At 42.6% G+C, this 24,731-nt stretch overlaps 1 protein-coding gene across 1 annotated transcript in view; it reads right to left on the bottom strand.

Annotated features, from left to right (window-relative positions):
- Positions 1 to 24,731, bottom strand: part of LOC117500647 (protein kinase C-binding protein NELL1-like) — a 905,329-nt gene that overhangs the window by 607,332 nt on the left and 273,266 nt on the right. Inside the window, exon 7 of the mRNA XM_034159400.1 lies at positions 10,140 to 10,213. Coding sequence (XP_034015291.1) covers positions 10,140 to 10,213 — 74 coding nt within the window. The remainder of the gene's footprint in view (positions 1 to 10,139; positions 10,214 to 24,731) is intronic.

Raw genomic sequence — 24,731 nt, forward strand, 5'->3', positions numbered from 1 at the left:
TAAAAACAGGAGCAAGTTTCCAGGAATTTGTCAAAGGCAGCACAGTGACCTATTGGTAAGCACTGTTGCCTCATGGCAAGAAGGTCATGGGATTGATTCCCACCTGGGGCCTTTCTGTGTGAAGTAAAACCAAGATCAGGAAGACGCTATTTTGTTTAAGTTTGTGAATTAAATATCGGATTGCAACATCTTGATCAGTCAGATCAGTATGCAATTATTACATTGTGTTGTGGAATCCGACTCCAGGTAAAGTCCACGTCACAATGTGAATGACATATATTTTATTTTGCGTCCTTGTCAACCCTTGACAGATGTCAGAAATCTCAGGTTGCTCTTGTTTGTACACTAAATTGTACCAAGGCAAAAGTCTACATTTGGATCGTGATCAACAAGTGACAAGAGAATAAAGAATACAGTGTTGAATGAGGTGTTTACAGCCAATTATAAATCTTAAACCTCTGTGGTAAACAGTGTCTAACATCTGTAGAGAACTTGCATTCATATAAACAATGTCACCATAATCAATAATATAATATTAATATAAAAATGAATAATTCATATATGTAATAATATTTTCTGTCGTCTGCGGCGATCTCTCAGAGTGAACTGTGCCTTGGCTTGTGCAAAACAGGCGGCAGTTTACAGAAGCATGACTTTGAGCATGAAGTGTGAACAAAGTTTCAGCAGCAGTGGACATTCGCATGTGAACAGCTTTGATCCACAGAGGTGTGACATGTGAAAACAGAAAACCCAATGTGATTGCAAATGGCTGGCTGAGTACGCGTGCATTTCAGGTGTACAGACATGATTAGAGTTTGGATAATTGACATATTTGAGAAATATTTGGTGTGTTTGGAGTGTGTATTATTTTGATGGAGTATTTAGCATGTGTGGTTAGTGTGGTGATGGGGATTTTTTTGTTTGATTTGTTTTGTAAAAATGAGGCTTCTTGTGAATTTTGAGCAAGCGCTTCATTTTTTTTTTTTTAACTGGGGCAAGACAGAACGTGCAGCGAATCGTTGGTCTGAACCAGACAGTGAGGATTCTGATGATGAAGGAGATGATCCCTCTTTTGTTCTGCATGAGCAACCAGAGCAGGTGGATCCACCGACATGTGCACAGATCTCCACAGTGGGTTGGATCAGAACAAAACAAACCAAAAAAAACATTACAAGACAGGTCTGCGGTGTTTGCACAGGCACAATGCGAGACGTGGTCGTGAAATGTTAAACGCAGCTCGTTACTCCATGTATACTAAACGATGCAGGACGCGCGATTAACCTGAAACTCGGTGCGATCCAAAAAATTCTCGCACCAATGAAAAATCAACTGAAAAAGGGCCAAAACTCACACTGGCACGAGTAGATCATGGCAGTGTTCTATTTATTTTGACACCGGTTATATTTTTTGGCATATTTTACAAAAGCACATTTATCTGTAAACACCAACACACGACACACCTCACATTAACATGTTGGTTTACATAACCAATCAGTGTTAGCGGAGGCACATTTTACCCAGAATGCCATCTGTCTGTGTTTGTTACAAAACTTTAGAATTAGTGCATTATTCAGCATTAAAAGATATACGAGGGCTGTCAATAAAGTTACAGTCCTTTTTATTTTTTTCAAAAACTATATGGATTTCATTCATATGTTTTTACGTCAGACATGCTTGAACCCTCGTGCGCATGCGTGAGTTTTTCCACGCCTGTCGGTGACGTCATTCGCCTGTGAGCACTCCTTGTGGGAGGAGTCGTCCAGCCCCTCGTCGGAATTCCTTTGTCTGAGAAGTTGCTGAGAGACTGGCGCTTTGTTTGATCAGAATTTTTTCTAAACCTGTGAGACACATCGAAGTGGACACGGTTCGAAAAATTAAGCTGGTTTTCAGTGAAAATTTTAACAGCTGATGAGAGATTTTGAGGTGATTCTGTCGCTTTAAGGACTTTTCACGGTGCGAGATGTCGTGCAGTGCTCTCAGGCGGCGTCATCAGCCTGTTCAAGCTGAAAACCTCCACATTTCAGGCTCTATTGATCCAGGACGTCGTGAGAGAACAGAGAAGTTTCAGAAGAAGTCGGTTTCAGCATTTTATCCGGATATTCCACTGTTAAAGGAGATTTTTTTAATGAAAGACGTGCGGGCGGGTCCGCGCGTCGGGACGCAGCCGACGCGGTGCGGCGGCACAGGAAAAACACCTCCGTGTTGATAACCATTTGTAAAATCCAGGCGGCTTTTGATGGCTTTCAGTGGAGTGAGTATATGAGAAATTGTTTAACAGGCAGGACATGTTCCAACTTGTCCTTAAGGCTTTCAACAGAGGTGTTTTTCCTGTGGCGGAGCGTCGCGGCGGCTGCGTCCCGACGCGCGGACCCGTCCGCACGTCTTTCATTAAAAAAATCTCCTTTAACAGTGGAATATCCGGATAAAATGCTGAAACCGACTTCTTCTGAAACTTCTCTGTTCTCTCACGACGTCCTGGATCAATAGAGCCTGAAATGTGGATGTTTTCAGCTTGAACAGGATGACGACGCCGCCTGAGAGCGCAGCGCGACGTCTCGCACCGTGAAAAGTCCTTAAAGCGACAGAATCACCTCAAAATCTCTCATCAGCCGTTAAAATTTTCACTGAAAACCAGCTTAATTTTTCGAACCGTGTCCACTTCGATGTGTCTCACAGGTTTAGAAAAAATTTTGATCAAACAACGCGCCAGTCTCTCAGCAACTTCTCAGACAAAGGAATTCCGACGAGGGGCTGGACGACTCCTCCCACAAGGAGTGCTCACAGGCGAATGACGTCACCGACAGGCGTGGAAAAACTCACGCACGCGCACGAGGGTTCAAGCATGTCTGATGTAAAAACATATGAATGAAATCCATATAGTTTTTGAAAAAAATAAAAAGGACCGTAACTTTATTGACAGCCCTCGTATGTTATATTTTAACTTTGCACAAATGACAGAATTGACATTAATGGAGTTATTCTATCAGTATTCATTTTATTTACACCAAACCATAAGTCAGCATTGCTTTATTTTGCAAAACCTTGGCCTGATGGCAGCGTTGTGATTGAGTAGAGAGTTGAGGTTTGTAGCTCCTCTCAGCTGCGTTTGTGCTGCAAGCCATGTAGCAAACAGGAACTTCCAGCAGGGGGCAGGACGCTCAAAGACAGAAGTCCTGACTCATTGTTTGGGTCTGTGGTCGCCTTTGATGCTTTCAGAAGCGATCATGGTGTTAAACTCAAAATCAGCTTGTTAGTAGTTGCAAATGTACCAGAGACAATACTGGAATTTATCGGTTATCTTTAACGTCCGATATATTTTTGGGTGGTTGATCGTTTTAACTTTATCAAAGATAACTTTTCAGTTATCTGATTATCTGTTATCTAAGTAAATTTTTTGGTTATGTGTGCCCACCACTGCTGCACACATTGCTTATGACCTGAAAGTTTGAGAACCAGCCAAAGGTATGGTCATAGAAGTCAATAGCTGTGGGTCTGTGACATAAAATGCCACAATAGTAATGTTCTGTGCTATGTGAAGTGCAGCACAGAAGTCCTTAGCATCCAGTGCTTCAATATCATTATTTAAAACCTTAATGGAGGCAGTCATTGTGATGTACTGTTTCCTGAAGCCACACTGAAAGGGGGGTAAAATATTAAAAGAACACAAGCACACCTTAATCTGATCATTCACAATATTTTTGAGAACCTTGCCAAAAAGTTTGGAAATAAATAAATATATCATTTTGACAGCACATACATTATCCCTTCATTCCTCTGCATGCTTTTTCTTCAAAAATAAAATCTATGTTGTGCTCAGTAAAAGCATATTATCCACATAAACATCCAATAAAGTATTACTCAGTTATGTTACTACTTCAACAGTTATTAATACTAATTATTATTATTATTATTATTATTAATCGTAACTCAGCCACATGGGGTGTGCAGCCAGTACATTCTGAGTGCCGGTCCAAAGCCCGGATAAATGAGGAGGGTTGCGTCAGGAAGGGCATCCGGCGTAAAACAAGCCAACCCAACTATGCAGACTCAGAATCGAATTCCCATACCGGATCGGTCGCGGCCTGGGTTAACAACGTCCGCCACCGGTGCTATTGCCCAACAGGGTGCCGGTGGAAATTGGGCTACTGCTGGGCGAAGACGACGAAGAAGAGGAGGAAAACGTTGCCATGAACAGTGGGAGAAGAAGAAAACTAGAAGGGTGGAAATGAGAGTGGGGACTTTGAATGTTGGTAGTATGACTGGTAAAGGGAGAGAGCTGGCTGAGATGATGGAGAGGAGAAAGGTAGACATATTGTGTGTGCAAGAGACAAAGTGGAAGGGAAGTAAGAGCAGGAGCATCGGCGGTGGGTACAAGTTGTTGTACCATGGTGAGGACAGGAAGAGAAATGGTGTTGGGGTCATTTTAAAGGAAGAGTATGTTAAAAGTGTGTTGGAGGTTAAGCGAGTGTCTGACAGGGTGATGAGTGTGAAGTTGGAAATTGAAGGGGTGATGATGAATATCATCAGTGCATATGCCCCACAGGTAGGTTGTGAGATGAAGGAGAAAGAAGATTTCTGGAGTGCATTAGATGAGGTGGTGGAGAGTGTGCCCAAGCATGAAAGAGTGGTGATAGGAGCAGACTTCAATGGGCATGTTGGTGAAGGGAACAGAGGTGATGAGGAAGTAATGGGTAGATATGGTATCAAGGATAGGAATGGGGAAGGACAGATGGTAGTTGATTTTGCAAAAAGGATGTAAATGGCTGTGGTGAATACCTACTTTAAGAAAAGGGAGGAGCACAGGGTAACATATAAGAGTGGAGGAAGGTGCACACAGATGGACTACATTCTTTATAGGAGATGCAAGCTAAAAGAAATCACAGACTGTAAGGTGGTAGCAGGAGAGAGTGTCACTAGACAACATAGGATGGTTGTTTGTAGGATGACTTTAGAGGTAAAGAAGAAGAAGAGAGTGAGAGCTCAACAAAGGATCAGATGGTGGAAGCTGAAGGAGGAAGACTGTTGTGTGAAATTTAGCGAGCAGGTGAGAGAAGCACTAGTTGGAGGGGAAGCAATTTTGGACAACTGGAAAAGTACTGCAGATATGGTGAGGGAGACAGCTAGGGCAGTACTGGGTATGACATCTGGACAGTGGAAGGAAGACAAGGAGACTTGGTGGTGGAATGAAGAGGTCCAGGAAAGCATAAGGAGAAAGAGGTTGGCGAAAAAGTTTTGGGATAGTCGGAGAGATGAAGAAAGTAGACAGGAGTACAAGGAGATGCGGCGTAAGGTGAGAAGAGAAGTGGCAAAAGCAAAGGAAAAGGCATATTGCGAGCTGTACAAGAAGTTGAATAGTAAGGAAGGAGAAAAGGACTTGTACCGATTGGCCAGACAAAGGGACAGAGCTGGAAAGGATGTGCAGCAGGTTAGGGTGGTAAAAGATGCACATGGTAATGTGCTGACAAGTGAGGAGTGTGTGCTGAGAAGGTGGAGGGAATATTTTGAAGAGTTGATGAATAAAGAAAATGAGCGAGAGAAAAGGCTGGATGATGTGGCGAGAGTAAATCAGGGAGTAAAAGAGCTTAGCAAGGAAGAAGTGAGGGCTGCTATGAAGAGGATGAAGAGTGGAAAGGCAGTTGGTCCAGATGACATTCCAATGGAGGCATGGAAATGTCTAGGAGAGATGGCAGTAGAGTTTCTAACCAGATTGTTTAATAAAATCTTGGAAAGTGAGAGGATGCCTGAGGAGTGGAGATGAAGTGTGCTGGTTCCTATTTTCAAGAACAAAAGGGTGATGTGCAGAGCTGCAGTAACTACAGAGGCATAAAGCTGATCAGCCACAGCATGAAGTTATGGGAAAGAGTAGTAGAAGCTAGGCTTAGAAAACAGGTGAAGATCTGTGAGCAGCAATATGGTTTCATGCCGAGAAAAAGCACTACAGATGCAATGTTTGCTCTGAGAATACTGTTGGAAAAGTACAGAGAAGGACAGAAAGAGTTACATTGTGTGGTTGTGGACTTGGAAAAAGCTTATGATAGGGTGCCAAGAGAAGAGTTGTGGATTGTATGAGGAAGTCTGGAGTGGCAGAGAAGTATGTTAGGGTAGTGCAGGACATGTACAAGAATAGTGTGACAGCGGTGAGATGCGCAGTCGGAATGACAGACTCATTCAAGGTGGAGGTGGGATTACACCAAGGATCATCTCTGAGTCCTTTCTTGTTTGCAGTGGTGATGGACAGGTTGACGGATGAGATCAGACAGGAGTCCCCATGGACTATGATGTTTGCAGATGACATTGTGATCTGTAGTGAGAGTAGAGAGCAAGTTGAGTCTAGTCTGGAGAAGTGGAGATATGCTTTGGAGAGAAGGGGAATGAAAGTCAGTAGAAGCAAGACTGAGTACATGTGTGTGAATGAGAGGGAGCCCAGTGGAATAGTGCAGTTACAAGGAGTAGAAGTGGTGAAAGTAGATGAGTTTAAATATTTGGGGTCAACTGTTGAAAGTAATGGAGAGTGTGGTAGAGAGGTGAAGAAGAGAGTGCAGGCAGGGTGGAGTGGATGGAGAAAGGTGGCAGGAGTGATTTGTGACCCAAGAATATCAGCAAGAGTGAAGGGGAAAGTTTACAAAACAGTAGTGAGACCAGCTATGTTGTATGGTTTAGAGACAGTGGCACTAACAAAAAGACAGGAGGCAGAGCTGGAGGTGGCAGAGCTGAAGATGTTGAGATTCTCTTTGGGAGTGACAAGAATGGACAAGATTAGGAATGAACATATCAGAGGGACAGCTCAGGTGGGACGGTTTGGAGACAAAGTCAGAGAGGCGAGATTGAGATGGTTTGGACATGTGCAAAGGAGGGACCCAGGGTATATAGGGAGAAGGATGCTGAGGATGGAGCCACCAGGCAGGAGGAGAAGAGGGAGACCAAAGAGGAGGTTCATGGATGTGCTGAGAGAGGACATGCAGGTGGTTGGTGTGACAGAGGAAGATACAGAGGACAGGGTGAGATGGAAACGATTGATCTGCTGTGGCGACCCCTAACGGGAACAGCCGAAAGACAAAGAAGAAGAATTATTATTAGTGATCGTAGTAGTATGTATGTATTTATTTATTCATAGAAGACCTTTTAAACTTTTTTTTTTAAAGGTGTACAACAAAACAGAGTTTAAACACAGAAAATAAATAAATAATAGGTGGAGTAGTAATAATAGTAATAGTAGTAGTATAGAATTTGACAGTTTCTTCTGTGGGGAAAATAAGCATTTGATACACTGCTGATTTTGCATTTTTTCCCACCTACAAATAATGGAGAGGTCTGTAATTTGTATCAAAGTTACACTTCAACTTGGCAGCACGGTGGCTTAGTGATCAGCACTGATGCCTCACAACAAGATGGCCATGGGTTCGGTTCCCACCTGTGGCCTTTCTTCTTCTTATGGAAGGAAGGCTTCTTCCAAAAAAACTAATAGTTCTGTGAGAGTCAGAATTCTTGTTGGTTGGTAGGTGATCAAATACTTATTTCATGCAGTAAAACAGTGTGATTTTCGGATTTTTTATTTTTTTTTAGATTCTGTCTCTCACTGTTGAAGTGTACCTATGAAAATAATTACAGACCTCGCCATTCATTGTAGGTGGGAAAACTTGCAAAATCAACAGTGTATCAAATACTTATTTTCCCCACTGTATGAGATTTGAATGATAATTACGTCAGTTGTGGTCACAAATTGCTGCATCAACCACCTAACAAAATGCCTTGTGTCAGGGCCCCTTCATACATAGTACAAATGTGGCTGAATTGCTCATGAAGCAGGAATCATATGCAATATGTGTAAAATTGTAGCTGCCTCCAACACCTCGTGCTGCTGTTGCTACTACTATTTGCGCACACCAGTGGCTAACAGACAGAGTGTGCCCTGTGAGAGCCCATTGAACCATCTCGTGGCGGGTGACGGCCAAATTCCAGCTGATATACACGAATATCTAACACCGGTCGGGGTGTGGATACCGACAGGAGCACCTGTGGAGATCTGTGGTTCTGGACATCATAGCTGGGGAACGGACATGAACTAACATCTGTCCATTGTGATGTGCATGTGTCTGCTTGCTGTCCTCACGTGGACATACATAAAAACATATATCCCTGTTGCAATGAGCTGCAGTGAGCATGCGCACAGTGCACACATTGACAGGTTACCCCAGGTGAAATGGACTGTCAGATCATAACACATAGTGGGTGATCTGAATGACACGTCACCCACGTGACCTCTGTTCCACATGATGCAGTGTGTTTTCTGCGGCGTGCCATCCACAAGACAGACAGGTGGGGCTGGCTGGACATGCCGCCAGCAGATGTGGACATGATAAGAGCACCTTGCTTCTCAATCATGTCATTTCATGACTGTACATAGGAACATATGGATCATACTTATATTGCGCGCTTGATAAGAGGGATTCAATAAAATGCAGTGTTTTTATATGGTGTGTTTTTTTTTTGTTTGTTTTTGTTGTGTTTTTTTTAATCTGTCCATGTCCTTGTTGATATCAGGCTTTTTCCCATACCTTTTAACAGGACAACGATGGTAGCTCAGTGGTAGAGTTTCTGATTGGCAATCAGAGCTTTTGGAAATTGCAGGTTTGAATCCGGTGGGTGGCATGTATTTTTTTATTTTCACAGCAGCTGCGTGATATGTAACCACATCACAGCTGCCCGGGTGCACAAAACCGTCCCAGCGGCATCGTGCACACCTGCCCATCCGCTCGATGTTTTTGTGGTTCGCTCATATGAGCTGCTCCGCTGTGATTCACCCTTATTCATACTATATGTGAAGAGGCCCTCATGGATCACAACTACCCAAGAAGTAAACCAGTCTCTCCCCACCTTCCAAAAGTATCTATCACTTTGCTGAGACCAGGTTGTTGGGGTCATCAACAGTGAGGCATCTGCATGCTGGATCATGCCCAGACAAACACGCCACGTGATGAAACTATTGTATCCTGACGTTCCCTTGTATGTCTCATCTGAGTCATGCTAAGTAACTGTTTGAGCTGGTCAGAAAGTCCAGCTTTGTCCTGGTCTGTCCTCTGGAGTCTCTGGAGGAGGTGGCTGAGAGGAGGGTGTTAACCAAGCTCAAATCCATTATGGACAACTCCTCTCACCCTCTGCACCGGACTGTAGTGGAGCTGACCACCTTGTTCACTGACAGACTGAGGCACCCTTAGTGCACGAAGGAACGATACCGTAGGTCGTTCCTCCCTGCTGCTGTCAGACTGTACAATAACACTGTGAACTAACCATATACAATAATATGTCCACAAATCGTGCAATAACAACTCATTCCTAAATCCCAGCACTAATGTCACCTTACCACATCTAAACTCCATTTCACATATTGTAAAGAAGATGCTCCTATCTTCCTTTCAATCCCAATCATGTTTATATATATATATGCATATGTATATGTGTATGTATGTATGTGTGTGTGTGAACACCCCCTTTTCTACTTTTTTTTTACTAATAGCCCAATTTCATAGTCTTAAGAGTGTGCATATCATGAATGTTTGGTCTTGTTGGATTTGTGAGAAACTACTGAATCTACTGGTACCTTGTTTCCCATGTAACAATAAGAAATATACTCAAAACCTGGATTAATCTTTTTAGTCACATAGCACTACTATTATTCTGAACACTACAATATATATATATACAAATTCAGCATGGCTCTTTGTAAGCAATTACATGGAAACAACGATAATTTTAAATTGGTGTCTTTCAAGATGAATGGCTTAATGTAGGAGAAAACTCACCTCGATTGTAACCCATGCTGGAATAATGATTTTAATTATCATCCACACAGTGATGAAGTTCAAACATAATGCAGGCCATTGTATTTCTAAGTTCATAACCTATTCTAATTACATGGCTATCTCTCCATTCAAGAGATGAAGAAGAACGGCCGATTGAACAGGCTGCAGTTTAGAGGTAAACTAATAAGGCCTGTTGGCTAATTGAATAACACTCTGAGCAGTACAGCATGGAATCACTGCCCATTCACGTTGGAATGAAATGAATGAAGTCCTGCATGGTGGTCTGAGTGCAGAGCAAATGGGTGCAGACTGTAACACAAGAAGAAGAAAATGTATTACCTTGCATTCCCTGCAGCTTCTTGATAAAACACGCTGGCCTTCAGAAAAACTCTGGCCCATGTAGTTACATTTGGCTGTGGGCAAACAAGAACATGGGAAAAAAACATCAATATACACAGTGAAAGAGAGCTTAATGTCAGTAGCAGCAGGTGGCACTCCGGGGGCTGCCTAGTGCCCTCAGATAAGTTTGCAATTCATAAATGGCAAAGGCTATTCGCCAACCGGTGGGTAGATAAGTCATACATTGAACATTACATGCCCAACTATTGGGCAGATAAATATATTGTCTTACCTTATTCGCCCAATCGTGATTGTGTATTTGACACATTTTGTGCATCTAAACTAGGTTTTACACCACTTTGTAAGGCTCTATTGCAGAGTGAAAAGTGGCGTATGTTTGCCACATTTAACTTAATTAAGTCTTTAATTACTGCAAAAAAAACAAAACAAAACACTGCAATGGATGAAAGCAATAAGCATTTTGAACGGAAGCCTGTTAATGACGACAAACGTGTTTTTATAAACAAAATGCTGCTTGTTGCCTGTAAGATGGTGTAGTAGTTTGACAGAGTTCCCTGGGTGTGATGAGCCAAACAGAACCGCTTTAGATCGCAGGCCCTCCACGGGCTGCGAACCCTCCCGCAGCTGGCAAGAAAATATCTGCCCATTTTCCCTGTGTTGAAACCGGAAGTGAACTTACAAGCACGCTCATTGGTTGGTTGTGGTTGGGCGTATATGCTTGCATATTTACTTTGTTGAACCAATGGTTGGGCGTATAGCCACTCCACTCATAACAAGTCCTAACATTGCTTAGTATGGTGGGTAACTTCATGGTGCTCTCTAATACAAAAAAAAAAAAAAAAAAAAAAAAAAAAAAAAATATATATATATATATATATATATATATATATATATATATATATATATATATATATATATATATATATATATATATATATATATATATATTTCACGTATGTTTCTATTGTGTCTATTGTGCAAGTAATGAAAGGTAAGTGTTTAAAATAAATGAATAAATTTTAATCCAGTAAAACCGATTTAGAGTTTTACCTAAATTTAATCAATATAGTCAGCAAGCAAGAGTGGTCCTAGTGGAAACCACGCAGCAACGGCTTCTTCTCTTTCCAGCTGTGGTGACCCGTTAGGGGCCACCACAGCAGATCAATCGTTTCCATCTCACCCTGTTCTCTGTAACTTTCTCTGTCACACCAACCTGCAGCATGTCCTCCCTCAGCCTAAGGCACACCTGTGCAATAATCATGCTGTCTAATCAGCATCTTGATATGCCACACCTGTGAGGTGGGATGGATTATCTCGGCAAAGGAGAAGTGCTCACTAACACAGATTTAGACAGATTTGTGAACAATATTTGAGAGAAATAAGGTTTTTCTGTATATAGAATATCTTTTAGCTCTTTAAATTTAGCTCATGAGACGTGGGAGCAAAAACAAAAGTGTTGCCTTTATATTTTTGTTCAGTGTAATTTGTATGTAGACAGCACAGTGCTGTCGTGCTTAGTACTGCTGCTCCACAGCCAGAAGGTCCTGGAATCACTCTCCACCTGTTCCTTTAGCTGTGGAAAGGTGCATGTTCTCTCCATCCCCTCTTAGTGGCCCAGCTTCCACACATTTCCAAAGACATGGAGAAAAGGTGAATTGGAAATTCTAAACTGACTATAGTGCGAATGTGTTTGTCTGTCTGTATGAGACCCTGCAATAGACCCTGTCCAGGGTGTACCCTGCCTCTCACCCAGTTACTGCTGGTATATGCTGCAGCTCAATCATGACCCCTAATTGAATACATGGGTATAGAAAATGAATGAATGAATGAACTTGTATGTTAGCAATGTTAGAAGTAATTATCAGGTTTCCATAGCTTGGTGACATTAGCGCCACTGCTTCTCCACAGTTACTGTGATAATATTCCATTTACAGCTGTGAAACAACTGACCAGTCTGCAAAAGTATGCATTAATCAAACGCTCCAAATAAGATTTGTTTGTTAGCCTAAGGGCCCTGTCCCACTGATGAGAGGATCAATTGCGCATGAATTGAGTATACAAATTGCGGGCGTTCATTGTCGTCCGCAACAAAAATGGCCAAAAACGACAAATGTCCCAGTATGAACTACGGATATATTAATAATATATAGCAAATATATGATGAACAATCACGGTTATATAACGCATGTAGTGAGGAAACTGATCCGACACATTGAGATTATCACGGCAGTATTACGGGTGTATTATGAATGCATCGCGCACATGTTGTGCGTGCACGGCCTCTGCATTGCGGTCATAAAATAAGCTCACTCGGGCGGTCGGCATCACTATTCACACCAACAATACAGCCTCTGGAGCATTTGCTGGACTTGGACAAGTTGATCACAGAGTTAATGTTCATTTTGTCATGCGAGGGTTAACTGTTCATGAGTTTGGGGAGCGGGAGGGGGAAGCCGATTGGGGTGTGAGACGGTGTTTTTTTTTTTTTTTGGAGTGTCACAGAAAACAGACTTCAGCGTGAGTTGTGGCTAAACAGCAACTCTTCCTTTTGTTGGTGTTAAATAAAAGTCCTGGAGGAGACCCTTTTGCAGCAGCTACGTCTTTGTGGATTTACACAGCCAGACCGGCACTGACTGGCACGTATGTCGCTTTCTGCCACATATAGTACTTTGGGTTGACGTGACGTGTTTGTTATGCATTCACAAATTGTCCGCAAATCAGCTGCAAAGCACATGTAATAAAAACACTTTAGTCAAATCAAATCAAATCAGTTTTATTTATATAGCACCAAATCACAACAAACAGTTTCCCCAAGGTGTCTTATATTGTAAGGCAAGGCCATACAATAATTACGGAAAAACCCCAACGGTCAAAACGACCCCCTGTGAGCAAGCACTTGGCAACAGTGGGAAGGAAAAACTCCCTGTTAACAGGAAGAAACCTCCAGCAGAACCAGGCTCAGGGAGGGGCAGTCTTCTGCTGGGACTGGTTGGGGCTGAGGGAGAGAACCAGGAAAAATACATGCTGTGGAGGGGAGCAGAGATCAATCACTAATGATTAAATGCAGAGTGGTGCATACAGAGCAAAAAGAGAAAGAAACACTCAGTGCATCATGGGAACCCCCCAGCAGTCTAAGTCTATAGCAGCATAACTAAGGGATGGTTCAGGGTCACTTGATCCAGCCCTAACTATAAGCTTTAGCAAAAAGGAAAGTTTTAAGCCTAATCTTAAAAGTAGAGAGGGTGTCTGTCTCCCCGATCTGAATTGGGAGCTGGTTCCACAGGAGAGGAGCCTGAAAGCTGAAGGCTCTGCCTCCCATTCTACTCTTACAAACCCTAGGAACTACAAGTAAGCCTGCAGTCTGAGAGCGAAGGGCTCTATTGGGGTGATATGGTACTATGAGGTCCCTAAGATAAGATGGGACCTGATTATTCAAAACCTTATAAGTAAGAAGAAGAATTTTAAATTCTATTCTAGAATTAACAGGAAGCCAATGAAGAGAGGCCAATATGGGTGAGATATGCTCTCTCATTCTAGTCCCTGTTAGCATTCTAGCTGCAGCATTTTGAATTAACCGAAGGCTTTTCAGGGAACTTTTAGGACAACCTGATAATAATGAATTACAATAGTCCAGCCTAGAGGAAATAAATGCATGAATTAGTTTTTCAGCATCACTCTGAGACAAGACCTTTCTAATTTTAGAGATATTGCACAAATGCAAAAAAGCAGTCCTACATATTTGTTTAATATGCACATTGAATGACATATCCTGATCAAAAATGACTCCAAGATTTCTCACAGTATTACTAGAGGTCAGGGTAATGCCATCCAGAGTAAGGATCTGGTTAGACACCATGTTTCTAAGATTTGTGGGGCCAAGTACAATAACTTCAGTTTTATCTGAGTTTAAAAGCAGGAAATTAGAGGTCATCCATGTCTTTATCCTGCAGTTTAGCTAATTGGTGTGTGTCCTCTGGCTTCATGGATAGATAAAGCTGGGTATCATCTGTGTAACAATGAAAATTTAAGCAATGCCATCTAATAATACTGCCTAAGGTAAACATGTATAAAGTGAATAAAATTGGTCCTAGCACAGAACCTTGTGGAACTCCATAATTAACCTTAGTCTGTGAAGAAGATTCCCCATTTACATGAACAAATTGTAATCTATTAGATAAATATGATTCAAATCACTGCAGCGCAGTGCCTTTAATACCTATGGCATGCTCTAATCTCTGTAATAAAATTTTATGGTCAACAGTATCAAAAGCAGCACTGAGGTCTAACAATGCAGTTTTATCACACATTGTGCTGTGTGATAAAACTGCACCTTTCAGAGTGGCCTTTTATTGTGGGCAGTCTACGGCACACCTGTGCACTAATCATGGTGTCTAATCAGCATCTTGATATGGCACACCTGTGAGGTGGGATGGATTATCTCAGCAAAGGAGAAGTGCTCACTATCACAGACTTCGACTGGTTTGTGAACAATATTTGAGGGAAATGGTGATATTGTGTATGTGGAAAAGGTTTTAGACTTTTGAGTTCATCTCATAAAAAATGGGAGCAAAACCAAAAGTGTTGCGTTTAAATTTTTGTTGAGTATAGTTAAAGTTAAAGGAATACTCGGCTCAATAGAGCTCTGCCTCTTTGTCAGCCTGGCTACAGTGCTGAAAAGAAACCTGGGGTTGTTCTTATTTTCTTAGTGATGAGTAGTAAGATGTCCTAGCTTTACGGAGTGCTTTTTTATAGAGCAACAAACTATTTTTCCATGCTAAGTGAAGATCTTCTAAATTAGTGAGACGCCATTTCCTCTCCAACTTACGGGTTATCCGCTTTAAGCTGAGAGTTTGTGAGTTATACCACGGAGTCAGGCACTTCTGATTTAAAGCTCTCTTTTTCAGAGGAGCTACAGCATCCAAAGTTGTCTTCAATGAGGATGTAAAACTATTGACGAGATACTCTATCTCACTTACAGAGTTTAGGTAGCTACTCTGCACTGTGTTGGTATATGGCATTAGAGAACATAAAGAAGGAATCATATCCTTAAACCTAGTTACAGCGCTTTCTGAAAGACTTCTAGTGTAATGAAACTTATTCCCCACTGCTGGGTAGTCCATCAGAATAAATGTAAATGTTATTAAGAAATGATCAGACAGAAGGGAGTTTTCAGGGAATACTGTTAAGTCTTCAATTTCCATACCATAAGTCAGAACAAGATCTAAGATATGATTAAAGTGGTGGGTGGACTCATTTACATTTTGAGCAAAGCCAATTGAGTCTAAGTTATGTTATCCTGTTATTCTGGATGTTAAAATCGCCCACTATAATTATCTTATCTGTGCTATCTGAAAATTCACAGAGAAACTCACAGTAACGACCAGGTGGACGATAGATAATAACAAATAAAACTGGTTTTTGGGACTTCCAATTTGGATGGACAAGACTAAGAGTCAAGCTTTCAAATGAATTAAAGCTCTGTCTGGGTTTTGATTAATTAATAAGATGGAATGGAAGATTGCAGCTAATCCTCCGCCTCAGCCCATGCTACGAGCATTCTGGCAGTTAGTGTGACTCGGGGGTGTTGACTCATTTAAACTAACATATTCATCGTGCTGTAACCAGGTTTCTGTAATGCAGAATAAATCAATATGTTGATCAATTATTATATCATTTACTAACAGGGACTTAGAAGAGAGAGACATAATGTTTAATAGACCACATTTAACTGTTTTAGTCTGTGGTGCAGTTGAAGGTGCTATATTATTTTTTCTTTTTGAATTTTTATGCTTAAATAGATTTTTACTGGTTATTGGTGGTATGGGAGCAGGCACCATCTCTACGGGGATGGGGTAATGAGGGGATAGCAGGGAGAGAGAAGCTGCAGAGAGGTGTGTAAGACTACAACTCTGCTTCCTGGTCCCAACCCTGGATAGTCACGGTTTGGAGGATTTAAGAAAATTGGCCAGATTTCTAGAAATGAGAGCTGCTCCATCCAAAGTGGGATGGATGCCGTCTCTCCTAACAAGACCAGGTTTTCTCCAGAAGCTTTGCCAATTATCTATGAAGCCCACCTCATTTTTTGGACACCACTCAGACAGCTAGCAATTCAAGGAGAACATGCGGCTAAACATGTCACTCCCGGTCTGATTGGGGAGGGGCCCAGAGAAAACTACAGAGTCCGACATTGTTTTTGCAAAGTTACACACCGATTCAATGATAATTTTAGTGACCTCCGATTGGCGTAACCGGGTGTCATTACTGCCGACGTGAATTACAATCTTACCAAATTTATGCTTAGCCTTAGCCAGCAGTTTCAAATTTCCTTCAATGTCGCCTGCTCTGGCCCCCGGAAGACAATTGACTATGGTTGCTGGTGTCGCTAACTTCACATTTCTCAAAACAGAGTCGCCAATAACCAGAGTTTGATCCTCGGCGGGTGTGTCGCCGAGTGGGGAAAAATGGTTAGAAATGTGAACGGGTTGGCGGTGTACACAGGGCTTCTATTTAGGGCTACGCTTCCTCCTCACAGTCACCCATTCGGCCTGGTTTCCCGGCTGCTCGAGATCTGCTGGAAGGGAACTAACAGCGGCTAAGCTACCTTGGTCCGCACCGACTACAGGGGCCTGGCTAGCTGTAGAATTTTCCACAGTGCGGAGCTGAGTCTCCAATTCGCCCAGCCTGGCCTCCAAAGCTACGAATAAGCTACACTTATTACAAGTACCATTACTGCTAAAGGAGGCCGAGGAATAACTAAACATTTCACGCCCAGAGCAGAAAAGTGCAGGAGAGACAGGAGAAGCCGCCATGCTAAATCGGCTAAGAGCTAGTAGCTGCGCTAAGCTAGCGGATTTCTAAAATCACACAAAGTGAATAATGTGTAAATAATTTAGAGGTGATTCAGCAGAGGGAGTGCTTTAGTTAAGGCACGTGAAGATTACACTGTGTCAGGAAAGATGACTTTAAGCTTGCTTTCAGCTTGTTTTCGTCTTGGAGTATAATGCATGCCATGGGATTAATATACATGCTGTCGAATTAAACTGCACAGTTTTTGGTACCTTCCAGAAGTAAGTGAGGTCATGCTGGACTTTTCCATTGCAAATGGGGAGGTCCACGGAATGAACTCGGTGGTGAAGACGAGGGAATATATCTAAAAATGATTCTAACATGACAAGTATGATCAAATGAAGTAGCAATGTGTTAAAATTAAGAGTTGATTATAAGATGTATTTTACGAATAAGTAAAATGAATGATTATATGAGTTGTTTTTCATAAAGAGTGCAGAGTCAGAGAAAAAGAGGAAGTGAAGAAGATGTCGCAAGTGGGGCAAGAAAAACCGATGTGAAACAATTGACCAAATGATTAAGACGTTGGTAAAATATGAAATGAAAAATATTGAATGAGAATGTTTGTATATGATCATATGAATTGTTTTTATGTGAAAGAGAGTTGTAATGAAATAATTGAATATGATTGATGTGATTTTGAAGAAATGATTTAAAAGAATGAATTCTCAGAAAAGCTGAAGTGTTAACAGAATAGAGGAACTTGAGAAATAAGTTACTGGTAGGGGCTGCGGAGATTTCTAGTAAAGCAGAAGGAGAAGGGAGGAGGTTTTGAGTCAACAGTGTCCCCATGGTAACCAAGATCATCTGAGGACGACTGGAGTCAGGAACATATATAACTTGTTGAAACACCAGAAAACAGGGTTATTCTTCCAGGGAGAGGTGCTGTTGGCACTACTCCCCTGCTACGAGGAGATCACAAGACTTGACCATCTTGTGAGCATCAATTGGAATCGTGGAGTGAGAGGATTGGAGCCATAAAAGATCATTTGAGAGAGAGTTCAACTCCCACTCAGGCCATCCAGTTACGGAGTAGCAGAACAATGGAGGATAACCACTGGCCTTAAGTCTGAGTGGGAAATGTTCAACGATTTCTCTCTCAAGGAATATCACAGCATACCAGAATGGATTAGATCAACTTGTGGTTGATTGAAGATGGAATAATATCTTATGTGGATTAACTTTGCTGAAGGATTACAAGATCGCACAAGGATCGTGGTCAGCCAACGACTGATAGCTGATGAAGAGGAAATCAAGTCCACCGAGCTGGGGACCCTAACCTCAAAAACCTTCTTCCCTCACTCCTAGAAAAAATTTGTTAAGAAATCAATCCAGTCCCAGTCGAAGTAAGATCAGTCAGAATTATTGAATTTAAAACAAAAATCTCTGCCAATCATTATTCTAATTATATTTGAATTACTATTGTGAAATTATCACCATATAATCTATGTTGATTATGTTTCGGAACTTGCAAAACCTGCAATAAAATTCCAAGCATGCAGTTAAAGTGTTAAGGCTCGGACATTGGATTATTGATGCTTCTTAAGGTGTAAAAGTTAAGTTTATTAGGTGTACAACATCAAAAGGCTCTAAAAGGTTAGTCTGTTTTTTTTAATGAAAATAACACATCCTGGGGACTCGCTGTACGAGTCACTAAATTTAAAATCTAGCAACATTCCAAGAGCCCTGATCCATAAGAGGAGAGCTGCCGTTAACGGGCGTGGCCGGTTCATATCCTGGTTCCTGAGAAGGCTATTCGACCGGGGTGCAAGATCAGCTTCAGCGGGGTGGACGTCCGGATGGAGGCAGTGAGCAGCTAGACGAATCTCCTCGCCACCAGCTTGAACAGCCTTGGTGCAGCCCTGTCGGGTAATGCCCGTGGAGACACGAAGGTCGGACCCCAGAGACGGAGAGCTGGTTTTTACACAAACACACTCATTGGAGGGTGAGCGTGTGCCGTGTATCTAAAAGCAGGATCTGACAACTGTGAAACAAATCGTTATCTAGTTAACTAGATCAATCTAACTGCGCAGATTAAACAGCTAACAGATACAGCAAAACACCGCTGTGCTCCGGAACAGGAAGTGATACAATACCGCAGTGAGAGCCAACCACCAGTAGAGGCAAGCAAGAGTCTACTTGCTTGCCTGTAGCATTCTCTACAACATATTTTAGTTTGTGAAGTGGACATGATGGGCATGATATATATCTGTTTTACACACTGTCCCGGTCCGCTGCCAAGCCGCAAATCCCTGTCAGTTGCGGATATCAGTGGTTAATGGCAGATATACAGCGCATAGAGTGAGTATGTATTGTGTATGAATTGAGTATATATGGAGTATGTAAGGCAGATGTCATCCGCATCCAGATTTTTGAACAGCTCAAAAATCCTGGCTGCGGACATGCGTGCCTCTGTTGATGATCACGGACGTGTTCGGATGACGGCCACCTCTGTCAACAAACACCTCCATTGGAAGCCTTAAGGACAAGTTGGAACATGTCCAGCTGTTAAACAATTTCTCAGATACTCACTCAACTGAAAGGCATCAAAAGCCGCCTGGTTTTTACAAATGGTTATCAACACGGAGGTGTTTTTCCTGTGCTGCTGCACCGCGCTGGCTGCGTCCTGACACGCGGACCCGTCCGCACATCTTTCATTAATAAAATCTCCTTTAACAGTGGAATGTCCTGATAAACTGCTGATCCCGTCCTCTTCTGAAAGTTCTCTGTTCTCTCACGACATCCTGGGTCAACAGAGGCTTAAATTTGGAAGCTTTCAGCTCGAAGCAGGCAGACAGCGGCGGCTCAGGGCGCGTCGCGACGTCCCGCTTCGTGGGCAGTCCTTAAAGCGACAGCAACAGTCCATAATCTCTCATCAGCCATTAAAAGTTTCACAGAAAACCAGCTGAATTTCTCGAATGGTGTCCACTTCGATGTGCCTCACAGTTTTAAAAAAAATTTTGATCAAGCAAAGCGTCAGTCTCTCAGGAAGTTCTCAGACAAAGAGATTCCGACGGGAGGGGTGGACCACTCCTCACTCAAAGCCAGCCCACAGGTGAATGATGTAACCGACAGGCGTGAAGAAACTCACGCATGCACACGAGGGTTCAACGAAGGTTGTCTGATGTAATCGCACGTGATTCAAATTCATATAGTTTTTGAAAAAAATAAAAAGGTAGTTTTATCACAGACCTCGTGTATATATATATATATATATATATATATATATATATATATATATATATATATATATATATATATATATATATATATATATATATATATCTCACATATTTCCCATTGGGAGGTATTAATCTCACATTCATCAAGGTCATCCACATAAAAATAAAAAGTGGAAAGTCCTGTTTTACTTATTAGTGTTATTTGACCCCTAAAAATAACATTAACCAAAACGCAAATGTGCATTGTTGGACAGTAAATGCAAAACACGTCATGTGTGTGGAAATTCAAAGCAAAATACTGCTCTTTTTGTATTATATCAAAAGAAACTTGTCATGAGAATGGGTATTGTATGTACAGCTGGGTGGACTAGGACAATGCAAATGAAGGACAAGGACAGAGAGCATGACCATGAACTGAACCCAGGTCTACAAAATGATAGCCAAAGTCCTTATCCCACTGAGCTACCTGCTCAGCAATACAACCTATTAATAATAAAAAAAAAACATAAATGAACGAATGAGAAGACAAACTGACAAACTGTCGAACTGAAGAATGAACAAACAAATAGAAAATTTTATATTGAAAGACCTCAACATAGCCCAGCGCCTTGGGGCAACTGTGAGCGCCTTGGGGCAACTGTTTGTTGTGATTTGGCGCTATACAAGAAAAAAGTTGATTGATTGATTGATAAGAAGTACAGTGACCCTGACCAAAATCCATAATGACAAAGAAGAATATGCAATCGTTTTTACAAAGTACAGACCCACTCACTCACTGACTTCATTAATCCTGTTCATGCCCAACATACGGAATATTTTACAAATAATTTTATTGTTACATTCAATTTAATGTAAGCACTCATTCATTTTCTATACCTGCTTATTCCACTTAAGGGACATACAGTATATGGTGCTGGAGTCCACAGCCTCAACTTTATCTAAATGCTGGGTCTTTTAGTGAAGCTTAGAGCTAGTGGCCGGCGATCTATTTGTTTTGTTCTTCTTCTTGCTTAATGCTGACAAATGATACTGTATTTCTTGTCTTTCTGATGCCTCATTCTGTTTTTTTTTTTCCTCTCTGTTTGAGGTGCGGCTCCATCCGGAGATGGATGTGGTGTCTGTTTTCTGAGGCCCTCCTGTCCTGTGCACCAGCAACATTTCCTGTATATTCGTTTTGTGAATTGTGTTGGTAGCATGGCCCAAGCAGAGGGTCACCCCTTTGAGTCTGGTCTGCTTGAGGTTTCTTCCTCACATCATTAGAGGGAGTTTTTCCTTACCACTGTCACCTGTGTGTTTGCTCTGGGGGTTAGTAAGTGTAGCGCAATGGCCTCGATTAGACCTGATTAAATAAAATATATTAATCCTCTCTCAACCACAAAACCCCACTGGATGCATAGACTGCGTTTCCACCTCAGTGGAGAAATTCCTAAGTCATCTGGATATCTTCAGATAAGCTTTGGAGACAGCATCCGATGGTCCAGCACTGCTTTCCAGAAAAACAAGGTTGTAATTCGTGAACTACATGACATGATCATGGCTTAACGTCAGAATCTGAGGACACCTAAAGTATGAGCAAACTAAGGCAAGAACCTCTCCAAAGGGCAAAGCTCCCCCGCAACCAGATGAAGGCCATAAATTGTTGATTCTTCACCACTAACTTGTATCTTGAGTAAAGCAAAGAAAGACCTTTGGTTTGAAATAAGAACTGACATCAGTATGTCTCTCATTTATATCTAAAGACTTATAATGTTGGTTGTATTGATTATCCAAACAAAATGCTTTGGATGTAATCATTCCAGTTGCTCTTTGCAGCTGATGTGTGTGAGTGAATCTTCCTGCATTATCTAAAATGTTGATGTTGAAGTACTCTGTTTATCCAAAGGATGTGTTTAAATGTCTAGTAATAATGTGTCCATTTGAGTGTCTTAGAACAAATAGATAACAGTAAGTCCCTTTGGCTGCTCCCTTGTTTGCACTCAGGGTCGCCACAGCAAATCCAAGGTGGATCTGCATGTTGAATTGGCACAGGTTTTACGCCGGATGCCCTTCCTGACGAAACTCCACTTCACATGGAGAAATGTGGCAGGGGTGTGTTTAAATAGTGACTCATTTCAGTCTGCCCTCTTTTGAACACATGAAGTTTCTGTGAGATTACACCCACACTAAATGGGCGGAGTTTGGTGACATAAGTCTCCCTTAAAAGTTAGAACAGAGTCGTGCCTCGCTTTCTTCTCCTGCTCCCCTTCTCTCTTCTGCGCCGGCAACTCTTTCTTCTCTCCTTTCTTCTTTGTAAACACTTAATTTTATTTTGGGCCGAGAGCCATTGCTAAACTAAGCTAAGCTAAACTACCACGTAACATTCATTCATTCTTTACTTTTGGAACAAACTCAAAGTTTAACCTGATGCTTTCAAGGTGCGTCAAGTCTTCTGAATTTTTAAGAGAACTTCCGAGCGGAAAGCTGACAACTGAGCTGTTCCCGAACCTGACTGCCGCCGCAAAAGCTGGTGAAACCAGCCAACACCAGCCCTGGGATCACCCAGGTTCACCTCTGAGTGAACCCCTCCCACCCAGTTCAGCACGCTGCCAAGCAGAAATCTCAACGACGGACGAACAGAACTAAGCTAATTGACCCAGTCCAGGCTCCCTGAAGGAGGTTGGTTGTCAATGGATACATTGGATATATTTTTCTTCATAATTGGCTTCAAAATCCATCACTAAATTCCAATCAGATTTATTTACTTAAAGTTTTAAGCTTCACCTCTTTCTTCCAACGTCTCATAAGCGAGTAAGGAAATTGTTTCCATGAATGAATGAATGTAATTTTCATCACTGTCTATAAAATGCCAGTCAAATGTTCATTTCTTATATAAATTGTAAATAAATTGTAAATATTTTTTGCTGTGACTTATTTTGGGTACAGAAGGAAACTCTTGGTCAACCGTATTGTGAAAATTCATGACTTTCAGATCAGAGATTGATGAAATTAAATCAAGACTAATTTATTCATTTGAGACTGATAAATGAATGTTTAAATGATGGTACTTATGCCATATAAAAAAAGAATAAGTGGTGCCCCATTAATGCTTAAATAATAAGTGTTAAACCCTAAATTAATTATTTTGGTGACCCGTTATTTTGGGGCCTATGTTGGGAAAGTGTAGTGACACGGACCCACAACAGGGGGCGCAAATGAACGGTCAATAGATGAGCCAAAATATAACAATTTAATGTTGTGAATTGTGCACAATGAACATACAGACAATCTCAGAATATCATTACAGTCAATCCACAAAGGTGACATGTGGGCAGGCTCGAGGATAGAAGACGTCTGTCCTGAGAAGAGCCGGAACCACACGATTTCCGCCAGCCACAGAACCTGGTGAATACTGGAGCCGCCAAGTCCCGAATTCCCAGGTGATCACCGTCCCCGACTGTCGGATCTGGTACTGCTGGCGAAGAACAAAGACAGTCAAGTGTGGGTGTGTGTACACCCAGTAACAACAGCGGTGGGAATGCCACCTCCACCTCTCACTCAATATGTTGCAGCGATCCCTCAGAGGAAAAAGAGTGCCGTCCTGCACAGCCTCCACAAAAAGGACCGGTACTCCTGCAAACACTCACAATATACAGCTTATAAGTAAACACAAATGGCTGAGGATATTACCTCCAATGAAGTATGATATCTCGGCAACGAGGTGGAGATGACGTCTGGTCTTTATGGAGTGAGAGGACGTTGAGTAGATGGGTGACAGCTGTCAAGAGGTAATGAGTGACAGCTGTCACCCCCGGCTGTGTCCATGGCGGCAGCGCCCTCTCGTGCCTGAAGCAGGACGCCCTCTGATGGTGGGCCAGCAGTACCTCCTCTTCTGGCGGCCCACACACAACAGGACCCCCCCTCAACGGGCGCCTCCTGGCGCCCGACCCGGCTTGTTGGGGTGTTGACGGTAGAAGTCGGCCAGGAGGGCCGGATCCAGGATGAAGCTCCTCTTCACCCAGGAGCGTTCTTCGGGTCCATACCCCTCCCAGTCCACCAAGTACTGGAACCCCCGGCCCATCCGACGGACGTCCAGGAGCCGGCGCACCGTTCAAGCCGGCTCCCCGTCGATGATCTGAGCAGGAGGCGGCGCCGGTCCGGGAGCACAGAGGGGTGAGGTGTGGTGAGGTTTGATGCGTGACACGTGGAAAACCGGATGGATCCGCAGTGAAGCCGGGAGTTGGAGCTTCACTGCGGCAGGACTGAGGACTTTGAGGATCTTGAAGGGGCCAATGTACCTGTCCTGAAGTTTCGGGGAGTCCACCTGGAGGGGGATGTCCTTCGTGGAAAGCCACACCTCCTGCCTGGGCTGGTAAGCAGGGGCCGGGGTTCGCCGGCGGTCTGCATGGGTCTTCACCCTCGTCCGGGCCTTCAACAAGGCAGAACGGGAGGAGCGCCACACCCGACGGCACTTCCGCAGGTGGGCCTGGACCGAGGGCACACCGACCTCTCCCTCCACCACGGGAAACAACGGGGGCTGATACCCCAAACACACCTCAAATGGGGA

This window comes from Thalassophryne amazonica, chromosome 2 (genome assembly GCF_902500255.1).
Source record: "Thalassophryne amazonica chromosome 2, fThaAma1.1, whole genome shotgun sequence".
Classification (NCBI taxonomy): Eukaryota; Metazoa; Chordata; class Actinopteri; order Batrachoidiformes; family Batrachoididae; genus Thalassophryne; species Thalassophryne amazonica.